At 39.8% G+C, this 19,531-nt stretch overlaps 1 protein-coding gene across 1 annotated transcript; it reads right to left on the reverse strand.

Moving 5' to 3' along the window:
- Window positions 1–300: 300 nt before the first annotated feature.
- Window positions 301–18,064, reverse strand: csgalnact1a (chondroitin sulfate N-acetylgalactosaminyltransferase 1a). The gene is made up of 8 exons (XM_072454734.1): window positions 17,951–18,064; window positions 11,604–12,794; window positions 9,925–10,141; window positions 9,185–9,286; window positions 3,114–3,292; window positions 2,938–3,032; window positions 2,138–2,219; window positions 301–818 (listed from the first exon to the last, which is right to left on the reverse strand). The coding sequence occupies exons 2-8, from the start codon at window positions 12,388–12,390 to the stop codon at window positions 529–531; spliced, it is 1,752 nt and encodes a 583-aa protein (XP_072310835.1). The 5' UTR covers window positions 12,391–12,794; window positions 17,951–18,064; the 3' UTR covers window positions 301–528.
- Between the last annotated feature and the right edge of the window lie 1,467 nt (window positions 18,065–19,531).

Here is a 19,531-nt window from a genome sequence, read left to right on the forward strand (position 1 = left end):
TAATCACTGTCACTAGCTCAATACATTAGTATAACTGTTTGTACTCCATAACCATACATCCATACATTTGTAAAATAAACATTTAAAATTGTTCAATAATACATTCATATTACAAACCCGACGACTGTAGCTTATGGACGTATTATACTGTAGCTGGATCTCAAGTAGATTTTCGTTTCACCGTTACTTCCGGTAACACAGGAAGTTACCAAAATAAAAGCAAAACCTTTTTTACCAAATTCACTTTTACAGGGCGGGAGACGAGCGCGAAGGGAACCAGGACAGAAGCGCGTAAGAAGAGCCAATCAGAGCTGGGCTGAATGCTATGTTTCTGTCCACTAGGTGGCGCTGTTGATCAGCCTAAACAACATGGCTCAGTTCTCAAGATACACAGTACCTCTATTTATCAATTATGGAATAAAATATGTGAGCATGACATTTGGTTACAAGTGAAGAATGTTTTAGTTGTTATTGTAGGCCTAAAAAAACCCGAATAGTCTTGTTGGAGCCATTGCAGGGAACAGTGCTTCATGATTTTGGGGGCCTCTGTTGCTGGTTCTGTTTACGCAGGTGGGCTTCAATCTCATGCCGGAAGAAGAGCATGCCCAGTTGTCCGTGCGAGGCTTCGTTCATGGCCTTGGACTGCATGCACATCCGGTACTGGTCTGGCGGCAGCTCGTCAGCGCAGTGCTTCTCGTGCCACAGATGGAACAGGCCGCGTGAGGGAGCGCGCACCACCAGCAGGTTACTATGGAGGTACTTTCTGTAGAGGTGCACGTCCTCACCTCCCCAGCCTTTGATGTCAATGTCAAAGCCCCCTGAAAGAACAGTGTCAGGTCTAAACATTTCGGTCAATGTCCACCTCAATGGGGTACAAACATGTCTGTAAATAGATTGTCTCTAAAATTAAAAAGAATGACTCAATGGTTCACTACATCACTAAAGAAAATGTTTAAAAAGGAAAAAATATTCCTCAAGGAAGCGCTAAATTGTGAATGAGAAACACTGATCTAGCTAAACTAACTACAACATACTTCAACCGTAATATGAGTACATTACTAGTAAAAAAAAAGATGCAAAGGATTTGACTTTGTTGTGAGCACACAGATAACAATCTTTAACTTTTGTTTTTCAGTTAGTGTTTGTTCAGCTAATGTTGGTGTGTAAACAGACTCCTCTAGCAATATTCCTTTTATATTTGTAGGAATGTGTAGTGTATGATCTTAATCAGCATTTGTTTCCCGCTAATCCAGTGTTGTTTTGCCATGAAGTGGACTAATGGTATGTAAGCAGTATGTAAGCAAACAGAATTAGAGCAGACATGTTCAAGCTCGACTCTTCATAAGCGTGAACGACCTTTAGCACCTTTTGCGTACACCTCACACTTTCCATTGTTATCAGTGCTTTTTTTGGTTGTAATTTGGTCTGTCTGTCCCTTATCTTATCTTATTTAAATCTTATAATATTCTTAATACTAAAATAAGAACAGAGAACATAGGACGTTCATTGTTTGTTTGCACTTAAGGTCCCAGAAATCAAATGATGCATCCAAGCCAATAACCTTTAAGGGAATTTTGGTGAATGGTTTGTGTGTGGAGTGACTAAAGCAATGTCAGCGATGTCTAGAAACATATTTAATTATGGTTATACTATACTGAAGAGTACAGGTGAGAGATATATTTGAAATGTATAATTTCACGATTGCTGTTTTGGAGATAAACAAAATTTGTCAAAGATCTAGAGAACCATTTGTCATAAGAGCTGTTAAAAAGGCTGCAAAATAAGTAGTTTAAGAATGAAAATATAACAAACTTGCTGTGTAATCTTTAAAATAAAGAGAACAATCTGATATTATGATTATTATAGTTTGTTTTGTTACATTTTGTTTTGTTTAGTTCTACTATGTTTTATATGTGATACTTCAACACTAAAAAGACATTTACAGGCATGTTTTAGCAGATTTCTGATGGATTGCTATGAAATCATTTTCATCATCAAGATAACCCCCCAAAAATATCAAGATGTGAAAGATGTTCATTTTTTTAATTTGCACGCACCGCTACCACAGAAACGCTACAAGTTGTTACAAAAGTGTTGCTACAATAGTTTCTACTTCATATTGTCCCTATATATTTACCTATGTTGATGAAGTCAGATCTGTATTGACAGGTCATGCCGAAGCCAAAGTCTCTCCAGAAGCCGGTGTCTTTCTTTATTACCTGCAGAAGAAATTATAATAACAATTAACGGCCTCTACAACTACTAGCAAAACATTCATTCACACATTCATTCACACACTCATTCATACTTCTGCAAAGACACAACATCCATCCATCAATTCATCTTCTGCTCATCTGTGGCAGCGGAGGCAGCAGTCTAAGCAGGACTCCCAGATTTCCCTTACCCCAGACACCGGTACAGATGCAAACCCTCCCAATACATGTTGCAGGTCCGGTTTTGATGGAGCCATCAGTACAACATCGTCTGCAAACAGCAGAGATCCTCTGGTCCCCAAACCGGGCACCCTCCGACCCCTGACTGCGCCTAGAAATTCTGTCCATCAAAACAATGAACGTGCTCCCACAGCACCCCTCTAAAGGACACCACGAAGGACCAGGTCGAACACCTTCTTCAGATCCACAAAGCACATGTTGGGCAGACTCCCGTGAACCCTCGAGCACCCGATAGAGTATAGAGCTGGTCCAGTGTTCCACGACCAGCACGAAAACCACACAACATTGGTATCACCAACTAGACTGGGATTCGAACTGTCAACCTAAGGGTTTTAGGGCATCTGCTCACCTGAAATATTGGTCTAAAAAGACACTTCATATGGGAAAAGCTTTAGTACATTTTTGCATCTATCTAGCAGCGTGAAATACAGGTGACGACATTTGTTTTTCCAAGTGAGACTCAAAGAGATTTTATTTGTGTTACCAGCTGTTGCTCGACTGGTGGGACGTGTTCGCCGCTTCCATAGATCAGGGCCGGGTTGTACTGGCTGAACAACACCGGGTAGAAAACCTTTTTACCTGAGGAGAAAACATCCAGTGACCGTATTTAGGACTGTTTTGAATCGCTTTATGTCAAACGTGACTTTCTGTGAGCAGTACCAGGCTGTGTGTTGAGTCTGCAGGTGTTAAGGAAGTCGGCAGTGAAGTAGATGTCCACGTCACAGAAGAACAGCAGGACATTGCCTCCTTTCCAGGCTCGGGCCCCAAAGTCTAGACCTCTTCCTCGGGAAAACTCCTCATTGAGCTGCAGCAATGTGTAGTTCTTAAAGTTTACTTCCCTGTTAAGACAAAGAAAGATGACATTGTTGTTTACTCTTTTCTGGCAGAGCAGCTTTGTTATTAAGGCAAAGCTGCCAGTAACAATAAGAGGTCATGAAGGAGAGCAGGGGAAAAAAATATTAGGTCAGGTTTAATTTTCAGGCAATGTGAAATGTCTTTTAACTGAATGACAAAATAAATATCCCTTTATACCCTTATTTAAAAGTTTACAACATTTTAAAACAGCATTCGCAATATTATATACATTTCAGTGTCCTCGATATGCACTAAACCTTCGATTAAGTTCTGTATATAAAACAGAAGCGAAATCCTTAATTTGCTTTCATTCACGATTCCTTTTATGAAATCAAACTTTCTGAATGAAAAAGTTATGATATTGGCACATAAACAACTTGTGCTTTATACAGGGTTTTTCTTTTTTGTAGAATAGATTGAGCTGAAATTACTCATTGCTTCCTACAATTCTCACGATTATTATGTTTCAGTTCTTAAATAAACATAATCTTGACACCCCTGTTTTTATGTAGTGGAGCTGATTCATTGTTCTTGAAAGTTCCCTTTACGTGGTCTTAGCTTAACAGACGTTACCTTGATAAGGAGGAGACATGTTTGACTCCCAGTGTGATACAGAGCATAAATAGAGCAGCCAGAACAACAGAACCCTTTCTTCCAAAGTCATTCTGGGTCGCACCGAAAGTAAAGGGTAACATCTGGGTCCAGATGTACACAGCTGCGGCTTCTAGTTTAACCATAACAACTCGCTCGGTTAGTGACTAATGTCAACATACACACATTTCAGACCCTGCACCCTGAGAGAAGCAGCATCTAGGACACAGCCAACAAGATAGTCTCTGCTGTTATTGTGGTGTGAAAGCTGGAAGGAAAATTGCTAGACAAAGGTGGGCAAGAACAGACAGACATACCAACCGGGCTTTGTTACAGGAAGGATGAGCCGGAAACATGGTTGGCCTGTTCTTCGCCCCGAGGCAGATTACATTATTCTCTCTGTGTTTGCTGTGTGTTTTAACCACCTAAACTGCTTTGTAAAGACCCTTGTTTTGCTGTTCTATTTTCAGACATTCAGAATAGAGCTTGAGATTGCGGGCGTTCAAGCCATTTCTGTGCAGTCGCTTAATCATTTCTTTCCCACCGAATCCAAAAGCTACCACTATATGCGAGCAGTTTATAAATACAATTAGGACTCCCCAGAGAACTTGACCGCTGGCACTCAAACTCACCACAGATGGCGCACAATCTGCACAAGAACACTTTTTGTCTCCCAAATTGTCGACATTAACGCCGACCAAATGCACAATGTCGGCTCTGAGACGACTGACTGTCACGTGTGAGCAAAAGTGAATGCGCTTTAAATAACTGTGATTGAGTGTCATCACGTCTGAGCATGTTAATAAAGCTATAAAATGTAACCACAATTTCCCACTGTGAAAATGTTTGTGTTTGAGCGTGGCATTTATGAATTATTCAGTAGACTTTATGGCCGCACTATTTTCACTATGGTTACTCGTCTTAAGAACACAAAACTGATTTTGCACAAAAGAGCCTCAGCTTTTTCAATTATTGTGGGACCACCCATCACTTAATCTCCAGGTATTATCAGTGGTGGATTAAGTACTCAGTGTTTTTAATCACGTAAAACTACAGATACAGGAGAAAAACAATACTGATGTAAAAGTACAAGTACTGCATAAAATAATTTACTAAGTAAAAGAGAAATAGCCGTGTGAAAATGCACTTCACTCTAGTATTTCACCAAGATTTTGAAGTCAAATGTAGTGAACCTGATAAACAATGTGTGAACTCCTTTCATCACTGCATTGTTTTGGATAGATATAGCTCAGTTATGACTATGTTTAAAAATGTATGTTTTATTTTCAGAGTTCTTTACGCACTGGCTCCTCCCCTTTTGAACACTTAAACCAAAGACAGTGAGTGGGAGAGCGCCATCAAATTTTAATGTTACGATTATTGTGAGGAAGAACATCAAAATTTAACGATAGTTCACAATTATTGAGACTCTTTTATTCCAGTTGCTTTAACATGTCACTATTCCTCAAGTTTGTGACCAGCTTTACGAGATTTAACCTTCGGAAAGACAAAATAAAGTTAAATGTGACTAAAACTGCCAGATTAAAAAATGGTTCTTTATCTTATTAGTAAAGTTTAGTTGTTTTTCTTTATTTGATACATTTTGTTTCATTATTGTTCATTGTTGTATGCTGCATCCGTGCATCTATTATATTATCAGGCTGCACCGAATCACCAAAACAAGTTCCTATGTTTGTGAATTTTGTTCACTGACAATGGCAATAAACCTTTGCTGATTCTACATTTAGGTCTATTTTTGGCAATAAATTATGAATATAAAAATACTTAATTTTGCTTTGAAAACTGTCACTTACAATTATATTGTGACCTGAATAATCCCGATTATCGATTAACCTAATAATCTTGACATTCCTACTGTGGATGACTGTGAGCACTTTTGACCAGCCTTTTATTGTCCCGTGTGGTTTTAACTTTGTACTGTTTTGTAATTGTCTTCTTTGTAACCTGCCAAGGACTTTTGTTATAACCTGGCATATTCACGCTGTAATTTACATGTGTTAATTAATATGCACTGTCCTTATCAAATGAATACTTTTTCAGTCAACAGAGGCGACTGAATTGATACCTGAATTTTCTTGGTCATTTGTATATTTTTGTTTGCTTAAAGCTGGGACATGAAGTTAGGCCTTCACCTCAGAGGTCGTCATAAATATGCTTATTGCATAAGGAAAATAATATTTGTACTTTTCAGTCCAGTCCAAAAATGTAGTGGAGTAGAAAGTACAGATACCTGTTCTCAAATGTGAAGTTAAAGTAAAACGTATACAATACAAAATGTACTCAAGTAAAGTACAAATATCTAAATAATTTACTTGACAGCAGCACTTACTGCAGTTACTTTCTACCTCTGGGTTTTTATCATTATTAGTAGGTATTTCTGTTTGTTGCCACTAGCGCCAGCAAATATCCTCAAAATAAGTGTATTTGTTTACTGCAGGCAAATAAGCAGGAACATTGAACACATTCTGTGTCGTCATAACCACGAGGCAGTGCAGCGCCGTCAAGTAGCATCTTAACAGAGCAACGTGATCCTGTTAGTTCTGCTCAGGCCAACAAACCACGCTCTGCAATGCCTGCTTTCTCTCTTCATTTACAGGGGAATTGAACAAATCGCATCTCTATTTTTAAGCAAATACATATTAGGGGTGTGGGGGATATAGACAAAAATGAGTACCTCCATATTTTTGGGGAATATCCCAATAACAATAGTCAGACAATATTATAAAAACATACGCTTAACGTATTAGTTGAGGTTTAATCATGAGACAATGTGAAATGTCTGTAAAATGAAAGACAAAAGTTCAGAAATATCCCTGTAGACCCTCATTTGAAAATTATAAACAACTTGGTATTTATTTTATTTTTTATTCAGCTATTTTTGTATAATTTTTCCTATAAATGACAACATTTGAATCCTCGATATTCAAATGTTGCATATCTTGAAAAAAAATGGATGATATTATCTCAAAATTGGCCATCTCTAGTGGATATCGTCATTCACAAACCTGTAGATTTTTTCTAAAGTACTTGTGTTTGGCAATTCTTAACATCTGTATATTTTTGATTAAGTCACAGTACAAAGCGCCTCTCTGACATTAAACATGAGCGCAGCAGAGACATTTAGGGTCCTTCCTCTGGGACACTTGCATAGAGGGCGATTCAGGCTCTTTTTGTGCTACTTGGCAATCCTTACAACACCTGCTACAGGAAACAGGGCACTTTACAGAGACTGACTCACTTTCTATTTGTATAAAATTGTATGCATTACGTCTGTGTGACTGAAATTATTGCTTGGTTAGCTGGTGTACGATATCGGATGCCATTTCTTTATCACGCTTACATAACCTCAACATCATCTGCTCTTTTACCGCCTTTTCTCAAAGAAGGCAGGGGCCACTCTAATTCATACACATTCAGAAATGCAAAAAGCATTAAACAAGCTACTCCGGCCTTTTCATAATATCTACCCTTATAAGCCGTCATAGAAGATGTCGACCTGTCCGTGTGTTGAACTGAAGGCTGTGATCTCTTGAAAAGCTTCAGAGCTTTAAGTAATTAAACCAAAACAGATGTGGGGCTGATTTAATACCACAATTCACAGGAAACTACTGAGATGTTTTGTGGTAACTTTAAGTTCTGACTAATATGGATTCTTAAGGCTAAAACCATGTGAGCTGAAACTGAGGTTAAAAACTTGTGATTTTCCAGTAACAGAAGGTAAAACTCCACAGATATGTTTCTGAGAGGGCCACTGAGGAGCCAGGCTGACAGGTAATGATGCTGTCACTCGGAGCAAGTATTGATTTCAGATGAAGGTCTGAAGTTTAAATCTTTTGTCCAAGTCAAAAGCAATTTACACATTTGGCCTTCAAGGTCAAACCTTATCTTGTGTTGAATAGGTATTTTATCAAAACGCTGCACACAGACTCAGACACAGTTTAGTTTAACCAGATTAAACTTGATGACATTACATTCTGTTACTATATCAGATTGCTATAGTATTTAATGAGAATCATTTGCTAATCCCTTGCTTTGGAATCATTTACCTGGGTGTTTGATTGACTTAAACAGATTGAAAACAAATGGACAGATTCTGAACTTGCCTCATCAAGTGTGTGGACTTGGACATGTGATTCACAGTGCTGAATGAGCTACAAATTCATCACACTCAAAAAAAAAAAAAATCACAAATTTTTGATCAAAACTGGAAGAGAAAATGCCAAATGTACGACGAGGTGCACATTTGTCAGCGCCGAGTTTATCCAATATGGCCGACTTCCTGTATGACTTAGGGCGGGGTCATAATATTATTTTTTACATGTCCTCCCATGAACTATTTTTTGGAGTGAGCGTCATATTTTTACGGCCACTTTTTTTGGCTCCCATTGGCCGCATGTTATTTGATTTTTTGTTATTATTTCTGAGCAAATACATTTAAAGGCTAAACAGAAGATGGTAAATGAAGTGTAAATGGAAAAAAATATTTGCAACCTTGATTTACAAAAAATGTATATTCCTTAACTTCAGCTGTTTAATGAATGCATAACCTCCATCCATCCATCCATTTTCTACCGCTTGTTCCCTTTCGGGGTCGCGGGTGACTGGAGCCTATCCCAGTGACTTCGGGCCTTAGGCGGGGTACACCCTGGACAGTGGCCAACTTGTCGCAGGGCCATGCATAACCTACATCACTCAAAATCCCCCAAACTTTGAATAATACCTCTATTTTGACTCAAAGCCAGACAAGACGCTCTTGAGAAACACCTCTACAACACCAGCCTTGTCCTCTAACACTGACGCTGAACCTCACAGTATCAACCGATCGCTGGGGCAGTGGTGGCCATATGGCGGCACATGAGTCAGTCACATGAGTGCGGGTGTGCTGCCATTTATCTGTGTCATCTGTGAAGGTGGCCAGGCTGCATAACCTCTGAGCACTCTTCTGTTACATTATTCATGTGATACGGCTGATGGCAGCAGGAGGCCATGCCAGAAGGTGTGCCTCTGTGGTCTGTGTGGACTGAGAACAAGAGCTCACTACATGAGAAGGAAGTAAATCTGTGCTCAAATATATTCTTACCACAGCCAACTGGAGCACTTTTTTATCTAACAAGCTTTACAAACTTGGGAGAACTATTGAAAGAATTTACCCCTGGAGTAAAATATGAGCTAAACAATAATGTATTTCACAGAGATTAACAGTAAGATCCAAGTTGGTGTGTGGGAAAAAAATTAAAATAAAATGGTGACGGTCTTAAATTTACCTGGAAGTGTTCTCCAGAATACTGCGGACTTCATTAATCTGATCATTGCCAAAATACACCACAGTCAGATGCACACGGCCGTCCTGCCGCACACATACTTCCCTGTGGACACACAGCGGGGGAACATTGCAGATGAGAGTGGAAAAACTTGCCTAATCACTATAATAATCACTTGCCAAAGAAGACAGAGATTTGAATATTATCACACACTAACACTCCAGTGCACTCAATGCAGATTAGATGCACTCTGCGTCTGCTTTTAATATAGATGAGTTAAAAACTGTTTGCTCAGCAACGGGCCAAGTCTTTCAAGTGTGTCCACATCTTGCCATAGTGAATATGAGCTAGTGCTGCTCCGCCCAGGAAGGCATTTTAATAATCAGTAACACAGCTACTAAGCAGGATTTAGCATGTAAAAATACAAGAAGAGCTGTGATCAGCAACAGAAGGAGCCACAGTCCAATAAATCACCAACATTAGGAAGGATGTTTCCTGCACCTACAGTGACCGAGTGCACAGCTCAAGGTTCAGCTCAGATGACTTCATTTACTTATATTAGTATGAATAATAACTTTACTCTAGACAGTGACAATATGTACTTTGTCGTTTTTGTCTCACTCAGCAAATCACCATAATAAGGGATAAAAAAAAGAACACCCTTTAGTCACACTTTCCATTTGTAAGCAAATATGATATATATCCTAAACCTACACATGCATAAAAGACTACAGTGTCCTAACCTGAAGTTGTGCATAAACTGCTTGAACTTGTCCGTCCGTCTGGACAGAGGGACAATGATGTTGATTGGAGCGTTGGCTGTGTCCACTCTCTCGTTCTTCACTTTCATGAGGGGTCCAAACGGCCGGAACAGCACCAGGCGTCTGAACTCATGGGTCACTTCTCCTCTGAAAGTCAGCTCATACAGAGTCCCCTTGTCCTTCTCTGTCCGGGTAATACCTGCAGAGAGAAACACAGTCATCTGTCATGAATCTGTATGAGGAAGAAGCTCTACGTAACACATACATTATTCAAGGTTTGTGGATCTTATATTCCATATACATTCTAAAAATACTGTGAAAAATATTAACAATTTCTGATGTGGATACATTGGAATGACATTATAATAGTGTCTTTTAAAACATCATCGTAACCAACTGTCAAATCTGAAAGAGTTTTATGAGCAAATAATCTTTTAATATTGACCTTTGCGCCTGTATCTCATTCCTGCAACCGATTTTGATCTGATTTAGCATTTGCTTTCACATGATGCACTTTGTTGTAGCTACAGTAATATCTCTGAGGTCTGACTGGCTCATCCTGCACGCACTCTACTGCTCCCAGGCCTATCTGATGAAAAAAAACACACAGCAAAGCCCTTCATCTCATCCACTCATTATCTGTGGGTTGAGACTTATTGCAATCACACTTAAGTGGCATTATGCACAAAAGAAGCTCAAAGTAAAACCCTAATGTGGAGACACTAATTATTAAGACAGAGACATGGAGACTGTAAAATGAGAAGAGAGAGAGTCAGAAGATGATGATGAAATCAAAAGTGAAACCGATTCTTTCTCTGATAGAAACATCCTGTTAATCCAGCCAGCTTCCTGTGATAAGAGCACTCATTTCCTCAAAAGATATGATGCGATTCGAATTCAACAATGTTATAAACAATTTACAAACAATGTCTCGGACTCTTCCTGTCTCTTTTTGAATGCTCAGCTGAATGTTCAGGATGTGTCCATCAGCTCAAATTGTATGGTGATCTCCACACATTGACCTACTTATTACTTATCGTCTGTCCACACTTGTCCTGGCATTTGTATCTCTGTATTCAATCAATATATCAATGTGCTGGGTCATTTAATGCAATGGATATTAAAAGGATACCAAGCTCATAACTAAACAAAGTAGTTAGGAGCAATGGCAATTTTCTGGCTAGTAGTGCAGGTTGGTCCTGGGCTTTTAGCTGGGAAATTGCAGGTAAATTCCCAGATAAGGCTGTGTGAGATGGGACTTTATGGTTTGTACAGTAAGTATTGATAAAACTCAGACGACATAAGCTCATTCTCATTTCAAGGGAAACAAGCTCTATTTTTGGACTCACATCCCTGACCCAAGTGAACATTACGCATGTTAAAATCCCCACTCTTTCGTCTGATTCTGACCTTCAAAGTGCACATATGCCTGTTGCTAAATGTCAGCGTGTAGGAGATGCCCCACAGAGAATCAGGTTCAGCTGTTCCCTTCTTGTGGCTATAACTGATAGGAAACAGAGGGAGCAACAAGGATATGATGACAGATAAATGACATGACCAAATAACTGCAGTTCAATAGAAACAAAACTTATATTATAAACTTATTTGACTTTAAAAATAAATGTGTTTTTCTATGTATAATGATGATGATAAAACCTCACCTTCCATGAAGTCTGAGGGTGTGTAGACTTTACTGTTTTGTGTCTTCCCATCCTGTTGGGCAGAAGGTGCATTGAGGCTTTGCAGAGCCAGCTCAAGAACCTCCACAAGGTCGTCCCTCTTGTCCCGCCTGACTGGCTTCTCCTCCGGGTGTCGTGTCAGACCCATCTCCAGCTGGTAGACCCTCTGCAGGGTAAAGCTCTCAAAGGGCACCACTGCATACTCACTGGGGAACCTGTTCCCACTGCTCACCTCAGCCTTGGACAGCTGGCTTTTGAGAAACTCCTGAATGTCTGTTTGCTGGCTCTTTGCCCCTTGACCCTCTGCTCCTCCACGTGACATGGTCCCTGAGTCCTGTCCCTCTGTCAGTCCCTTCTTCAGACTCTCCTGCACACCTTTAAGCTGCTGGCTGCGCTCCTGCAGCGCCTCTTTCAGTTGTGCTATCTGCTTTTTCAAAGACGAGATGTGAAGTCGATGCTGCTCCTCTCGTTCTGTGAGAAGTGCTTGATAAGACAGCCCACCTGCTGGGCCACCGCTCTGAAGAGGTTCTGCTCCCACCAGTCCAGCCCCGCCGGTGCCTGTCCTAATGCCTGGTCTTGTGCCCCCCATATTGGCATGGTTTTGTCCCGCCCTGGGCAGAGCATGACTCATGGGTGGGTCATCAGAGTGCGGAGGGCTGCAGGTCATCACATAGAGGAGTGACAGTGAACAGCAGAGCAACACCAGGAGGCCTCCAACACGGGACACCCAGGCCAGCAGACCACGCCGCAACATCTCTGCCTCTAACATGAAAGTCCTCGTGTAACGTCACACACTCTGGTCACAGTAAGAGCCCATGTGCAAATCTTTTCCATCAACAATGTGGAGGCGAATTGCTTATCACTCTGAGCTCATTCCGCCCGAATTAGCTCGTTCCACAAAGTTACCCATTTTGTAAGTGCTAAAACACGATGATCAAAAGCTTGGTCCATTTTCCAGTTGATCCAGTACCAGACAGAACCACAGACATCTCCTGTAACTCATGATGGACTCTCACTCACAGAGTATGAGATATACTTCCTGTCTGCTGTACTTCTCTTACAAGATGACACATCGCTGCAAGTGATGGGACTGATGTTTGAAACCTGCTATGTTCCATTGTGAAGCAGATGTGGGGATGACAACGCAGGTATTTTCATGTTTTCCAGAGATACCTAAGGGTGGAAAAGATAATAAGGTTAGCAAAAAAACACATCTATTAGCAAAAAAACACATCTAATAGAACAGTAGATAGTCGTGAACAATGAAGTGACCTATTTTCATTTTATGTGGTTCATAAAAAGCATTACAGAAAAAGCCTGCATAATGTTCTACTATCATAAGTATACAGTTTACAGTCAGCATATAATAATAATAACTTTTATCTATATAGCGCTTTTCAGTGACCCAAAGACGCTGAACATATATAAAAAAGGGGGGGTATTTACAGACAGGGGGGACAACACGTACAATACACATTAATATACAGATAAAATGAACAAGACAGAAGAAGTAGAGAGAAAAAGATGCGGATGTAACAGGGGGTAGAAGAGTAGGCAATGGGGTAGAGGAGGCAAGGGGTAGGGGAGGTCATAAGCTTGGGTGAAGAGGTATGTTTTTAGGCGGGATTTGATATAGTATTTAGCACCACGGAAACAATTGTATATAATAAACAGGGATAAACAGCATAATATGTACTTGTTCATAGACAGTGACTGATTGAATTACTGATGCACAGAATGTTACGGGACTGAAATACACACACAAGGGTCAATTTGCAACCACAGACTATTGGACTATTGGACTTATAGTAAACATATATACATAAATAGAAATCAATAGTCATATAGTAAATCTCAAGCATTCAGTGAGAGGCCCAAATGGATAAGTTTCTTTTTCCACCACGCCTGGCTTTTGCACCATTGGCTCTCCCTGCAAAGATGTGTCAGTGTTTGTGTTACTGTACATATCTCTGAATGTATCTCTGTGTAGGGCTGCACTCGGCACACAGGCGGCTCTTTGACAGGCAGCACTCCGAGCTGCGTCCAATGAAAGGATTAGTATGTGGCATGAGTGAATGCAAGGCTGTGAAAAGTCGGTAAGAGACGGTTTTATCAGGTACAACAAGGCATCCCTCCAGCAAGACCCCCAGGCCGCCTGAAAGAATGATTGAGGGGAGAGTGCGATGTAGGGAAAAGTGGTCTCATAAGAAGTGCACAGTAAACAGATTCAACACGGCTCAGCCCTTTAATTACAAAGATAATAAAGCATTCGCACATCCTCTCCAAAATATGTGGGATTGCTAATTATGTGGTGGATCTTTCTGCCCTTTGGTTCAACAGAAATACTCATTATACTCATATTCATAAGCACTAAGAGGCACCTTCTTATCACTTGTGACGATGAGCGTTCGTTCAGCTTTTATGACTGTGACAAACTTCAGTTACAGTTATGCCATGAAATGTGTCCTAAAGGAAACCAGTGCAATGTATTTGTATGACATTCATTTGATTTTATTTTGAGATTTACTAACAACTCCTTTGACGCTGCTATAGCTGACAATGTTCAAATTTAAGCTAAAAACAAAATTAGTTTTGTTTAGCTGTGCTAAAAGACCTAAAGGGTTTTATTTGCACTCTTCTCTTTTGTGTCTTAAAACTGTTTTGTGATTTGAATAAATGTTTTCCTGTTGAGTGAAGCACTTTGAATTGCCTTGTGTACAAATTGTTCTCTATGAATAAACTTGCCTTTAAGAAAGTTCATTAAAAAATATAGATTTGCATGACAAAGGAAGGTCATATATTAAAAATACTAAAGACTGAAGGTCTAACTAATGAGAATTTGCAAAGCACTAATATAAAACATACAAAGCTTCTCTAACAAGCACTACTGTCTTCATAATGAGCAATGTCTATTGCCGCTTTCACTCTCATTTGCCAAATGTGTTATGAACACTAAGGGATACAGTTGGATGTGTGACCAGATTTATGAGTTATGGTCCTGACACAATCCCACACACACAGAAAAGGGTACGACACAGCGTATCTGACGTCCCATTAACTCCATTATGTCCTAACACAACATGGGTCATGTCTGGATGTTTTCATTATAGAAAATAATTTGGGAATCACATTTGACCACATTGTTCAGTGCCGTTTAAGCTTTTAAGCAGTCTTATCTTTAAATGCAGAAAACCACACATATTTCAGTGCACCCATTGTTGGGTAAGCAGAAGTTACTTCATTTGAGCTTTTTATGGCAAAATACCACTGCACGTGACACATCCATCTTATGAACTTTAGTTACTCTCCTCTCAGTTCAATCCAAATATGAACGTTGTCGTAGAAAATTGTCATAGAAAAAGATTCAGTTGCAGTGATCTGGACACTGTTTTTGAAAAAAACAAGACGTTTCTACTATTGTTTATTTTTCCAGATGACTACAACTGAATATTTTTATACAATGGAAAACTCCTGGACGAATGAGGGATTACACCAGCTTAACTCTATGAATATTGTTATGTTTTATTTTGACTTAATGCAACATTTGAATAAGTAAACTGCAGCTTTTTAAACATTCCATTAAAACAATTATATGTTTCCATTACCTTCTTGTCTACTAAAGAAGATATTGTTTATTCACACAAAAAGGTTGAACGGAGGATAATGAAGAAGGGGCTTTCTTGCCTGTCTGTGTGTAGATGTTTGGAGTGTCACACTAGAGCAGCAGAAATCACAGAGTGCTGTCAGACTGTCAGACCATGTGTGCCCCTTTGTGTTGAACAGTGTTCACCTTAACCTTTAAATGTCTATGGTGTTTGAGAAGTGACCGTGTCGTCCCTGAACAGATAGATGTGCATTGTGTCCTTGCTGTCTCTGGTGCTAATGCATTCAAGCGTCACTACAAAACCACAATGTAGGCCTGTGCAGCACCAGGTACTGGAGAAGTAAAAGAGTCTTCATGTTTGTGGCAAATATACTGTTGAGGAAATGATGAAACCAACATGGTCATTGCAAGATTTTTGTGGGACGTTAAGGGGAATTGTAATTTTTGTGTGTCTTTTACTCTATGAAGACACTCTTTGACACAAATTGCGACTTTTTTTTTTATCCTTTTTTTTTTTTAATCATTTAATTGATTAACCAGCATCCAGACCGGACATGCGGGTTTGACTTATAACCTGTCACCCCTGCTGTTTTCCCCATGAGTTTGTCACTTTTACATTGCACTATTCATATCATTCAGAATCGTGTTGAAATCTGAGATTCGCTTGTTTATTTTCTCCCTCCAAATGCAAGTACACAACACTTGCATCACTTTGCAACATTTCTTTGCTGCAGCCTCACATCTACAGGGACTGATTGCAGGTCAAGACCGTTTACAATTTGACGAGTATATCAGTATATCATGAAAAAGTGTCAGCATTCTTTCCAGACATCACCTGTCGTGCGGCACAAAAGAAAAAAAAAAATCAAATAAATATAGAGGAGTCTCTGTTGTATGGCCAGCAACAGGGGACAACAGATAATGGTAATTGTGGAAAGATTGATTGAGATTTGAAAGGTGCAAAAGATTGTCTGCTCGCCTCAAAGATCACTTAAGGCTAGCAGAAACTGAGCAGGAAACCAAGTTGAAGTTTGTAGAGAAAAGTGGTGTTTGAAGTCTGGTGTCCCCTCAGGTGATCTGCCTCCTTTTCATTAGGGGCCGCTTTCCCCCGGAACCGTCGCGTCAATGAGCCATCTGGATGAGGTTCACAAAAACATGTATTCTATGCTACAAGAAAAGCCCCTTAACGTTGGCCAATTCTCATCTTTCTCTCTCACTGCTCCTCGGAGTGCCTCCCCACTCCATATTTAGGGTACATTGATCCTCATGGGAGAAAATGGGTCAAGTGGATGGCCTGCACTGCCTAGAACTGTCTCATCTGTTCTATGCATCGTTATAGCGTCCATAGAGCCCCAACGTAGCATAAGTGAATCTTGCTATATCAATTACCCAGGATTATTTAAGAAAACAACAACAACATGTGTAAGTGGTAATGTGTAACATGTAAATCTTTACCATTCCTTTTAGCTTTTATTCTCCTCACACAGCAAGCAATTCACACTTAAATTATTTGGTATATTAGGAAAGCACGTTTTATGCCATCTTGTCCTTCCTGATGCAACGATCCAAACTTACTGGCACAATAAATATTAGGGCCATGTACTAACTTTGGTGACAGTAAAAAGCAGCTTCCGTCCCATTGAAACCACGTACAAGATAATACTGCTCAAAAACATCAAAGGAACACGTTTTCCCTTAATACTTAACTCAACCACACACGATGCACTGTAAATAGCCAACACACTAAATAATATCAGGGGAAATGCGCCCTTTAGTGCAACTGAAATCTGCTTGTTAAGACGTTTGTAAAGGCCTATTATCTAAATGAGAGGGAGAAACTGCCATCAAGGCAATTTACTAATACATTCTAACACATTCACATACTCAGTCCAGCTAGAACGTAACAAAGTAGTGGGTTATACTGCGATCTGATCCGTGTAACATGAGCGTATGTGCAGGCTCCACATACAATAGTCCAGTGAGAACACACACAAACACTAACACAGACTGACAGAATGAGGCATCTCAGCTTCCAGGCAGAATATATATGTCATTATCTATCACCATGTTAATACATAATAATACAGTTGGGCAAACACAGTGCACAATAATAACAAATCCATCCTTCCCTGTAAGATTCTTTCTCCTCTGCTTGCTTAACAACCCAAATCCCCCTAATCTTCAGTTCCATTCTTCCCAATTGAAGAAAACAACTCCACCACCACCACCTCCAGCAGCAGCACCAGCACCACCTCCAGCGGCAGCAGCACCACCACCACCTCCAGCAGCAGCACCAGCACCACCTCCAGCAGCAGCAGCAGCAGCAGCAGCAGCAGCAGAAGCATGCTCACCAAACATTAGAGTATAGCTGCTGTTTGTGAGGCCACAAAGCAGGATTAAAACCATTTTTACTTCAGCAGCTCTCACTGTGCAGGATATTTGCACATGTGCCTGTAATTGTGCATGCTTATTTGGTGCAGGTTCATGCAGCATTTGTGTCATCCAAATTTATATAGAATGTTACTTTTAAAGCCAAAACACAATAGATGATAAGTATTTAATGAAAAACAAGCACAAGCGGCAACATATTGGCGCTTGGAATGGTTTAAACTTGTGCAGCTAGCTATGAAATTGTTTATTAACTATTACGAATTTTGGGGGCTGAAACATGCTACTAAACTGTAAAGAGAATGGCTTTATTCGGACAGTAAAAATGCAAACTTACCTTTAGTTCGTCCAGGTGCTAATGACTCCTAAGTGAGAACACGTTTTGTTTTGCCTTGATGCGGCAATCCCGTGCTGGCCCCAGACCTCCTTGTGTCTACTGCCGACACTCGTGGAAGCGCAGGAGCGGCAGAGCGCGTTTCAAGCGCAGAGCGACGTCAAGCGCACGGCTCAACGCAGCGAAACGTGATGGCGCAAAGCTTCAGAATAAAACCAATGATTTATGAACGTTTTAGAACAAGTTTGTTTTAGTTTTAGATGAAATAATATTTTTTTTAGCCATAACATAGGCCTTCTCAATGACAAAACTCAAATAGCCAATACAAGATGAAAGACTTAAGGGAAATGCAAAAGGATAACGCTAATTAATGTATCTAAAGTTTATGAATCCAACAGATCATGAAATGTATCAGTCAGAAATAGGAGTGGCCAATATTAACAAACATTATATTCTCATAACGATATTCGGACAATATTCCAACAACCATCAGATTCACCAGAAAAGGGCATACATATAATGTTACACTTTCAAAGTTACAGAAGACTTTCAGATTATTTAAAATAGTTTTAAAAATAGATATAGGCAACTCGATTATCTCATTTCCACAGCTCCAAAACAACAATTTCGATATTTCTCCCTCTAGTCACAAAGCAGTTGGTCTTAAAATGTTTCCTGTTATTTTGAAGGTTTGCAGTAGACTTCTGGTGTGTCTCCAAATATCTTCACTCGGCGCAGGTCCTCCCTGCGCGCCCCCTCCGCCCCCTCATATAAAGACTGCCTTGTTAGTTGATTCAAGACACCGTTTCAACAGCAGGAAACACTGCAGCCTTTCATTCTAATAAGAAGGCTGAGTCCAAATGTGAAGTCAACATAGACGTTCATTGTAATCTAAAGTGACCCAGTTAAAAACGCCCAGATAGTCTTAATATTCAATGGAAATACAACCGGAGATTAGAGGAATTCGTGTTATTACTCTCTCATGTTCAGAGTCCAATTGGCATAATCAGCTTCACGAGGGCAGGGACAAAACTTATTTCCAGGAGTCAGACTGTTATGTTACCTTGTTTGAAATGGCCCATTAGAGAAAGTCATAAAATGTCACTCAACCCTCCACGCAACTCAAACTAGCATTGTGAGAAAGAAAATGTTATTAATTGACTGATTGATTGATTGATTGATTGGTATCCATGATCTCAGCTCGGTGTATAGTGTAGGTTGTAAAGTAAAAGTGAGAACTGTTTGACAACAGCGACCCCGCGTGGTGTGTTGTCTAACTACAACTTATCCTTGAGATCGCATAGGTCGATGTGTTTGAGTGATTCAATAAAACATACTTCAAACGTCTCCAGGTGTTCTCAGGGGCCCCAAAGGTCCAAACTTCAGCAATTATGCTTTCTTATTTCTATGGTGTTATTTGCTTTCTCATATTTGAAAAGCCTACACTTATTATTCATATTATAAAATCAACATTAGCTGCTAAATAATATGAATAGATAAGGGTTAATAATGTAAATGAATCACTTATTTATGCATAACTTTGTCTTTTTTAACTATTTTGAGGAGGATATCCAGACGATGGTC

Source organism: Eucyclogobius newberryi, unplaced genomic scaffold (genome assembly GCF_026437365.1).
Source record: "Eucyclogobius newberryi isolate DKJ021-1_F unplaced genomic scaffold, fEucNew1.0.hap1 SCAF_2, whole genome shotgun sequence".
NCBI lineage: Eukaryota > Metazoa > Chordata > Actinopteri > Gobiiformes > Gobiidae > Eucyclogobius > Eucyclogobius newberryi.

What these genes read in the sequence shown, in the direction of transcription:
- csgalnact1a (XM_072454734.1), bottom strand. Translation starts at nt 12,390, where the DNA reads ATGTTAGAGGCAGAGATGTTGCGGCGTGGTCTGCTGGCCTGGGTGTCC. An exon ending in ATTCTGGAGAACACTTCCAG is followed by an intron (nt 3,293 to 9,184) that starts GTAAATTTAAGA and finishes TTGTCTTAACAG; the next exon opens with GGAAGTAAACTTTAAGAACT. An exon ending in CAGACTCAACACACAGCCTG is followed by an intron (nt 3,033 to 3,113) that starts GTACTGCTCACA and finishes TTTTCTCCTCAG; the next exon opens with GTAAAAAGGTTTTCTACCCG.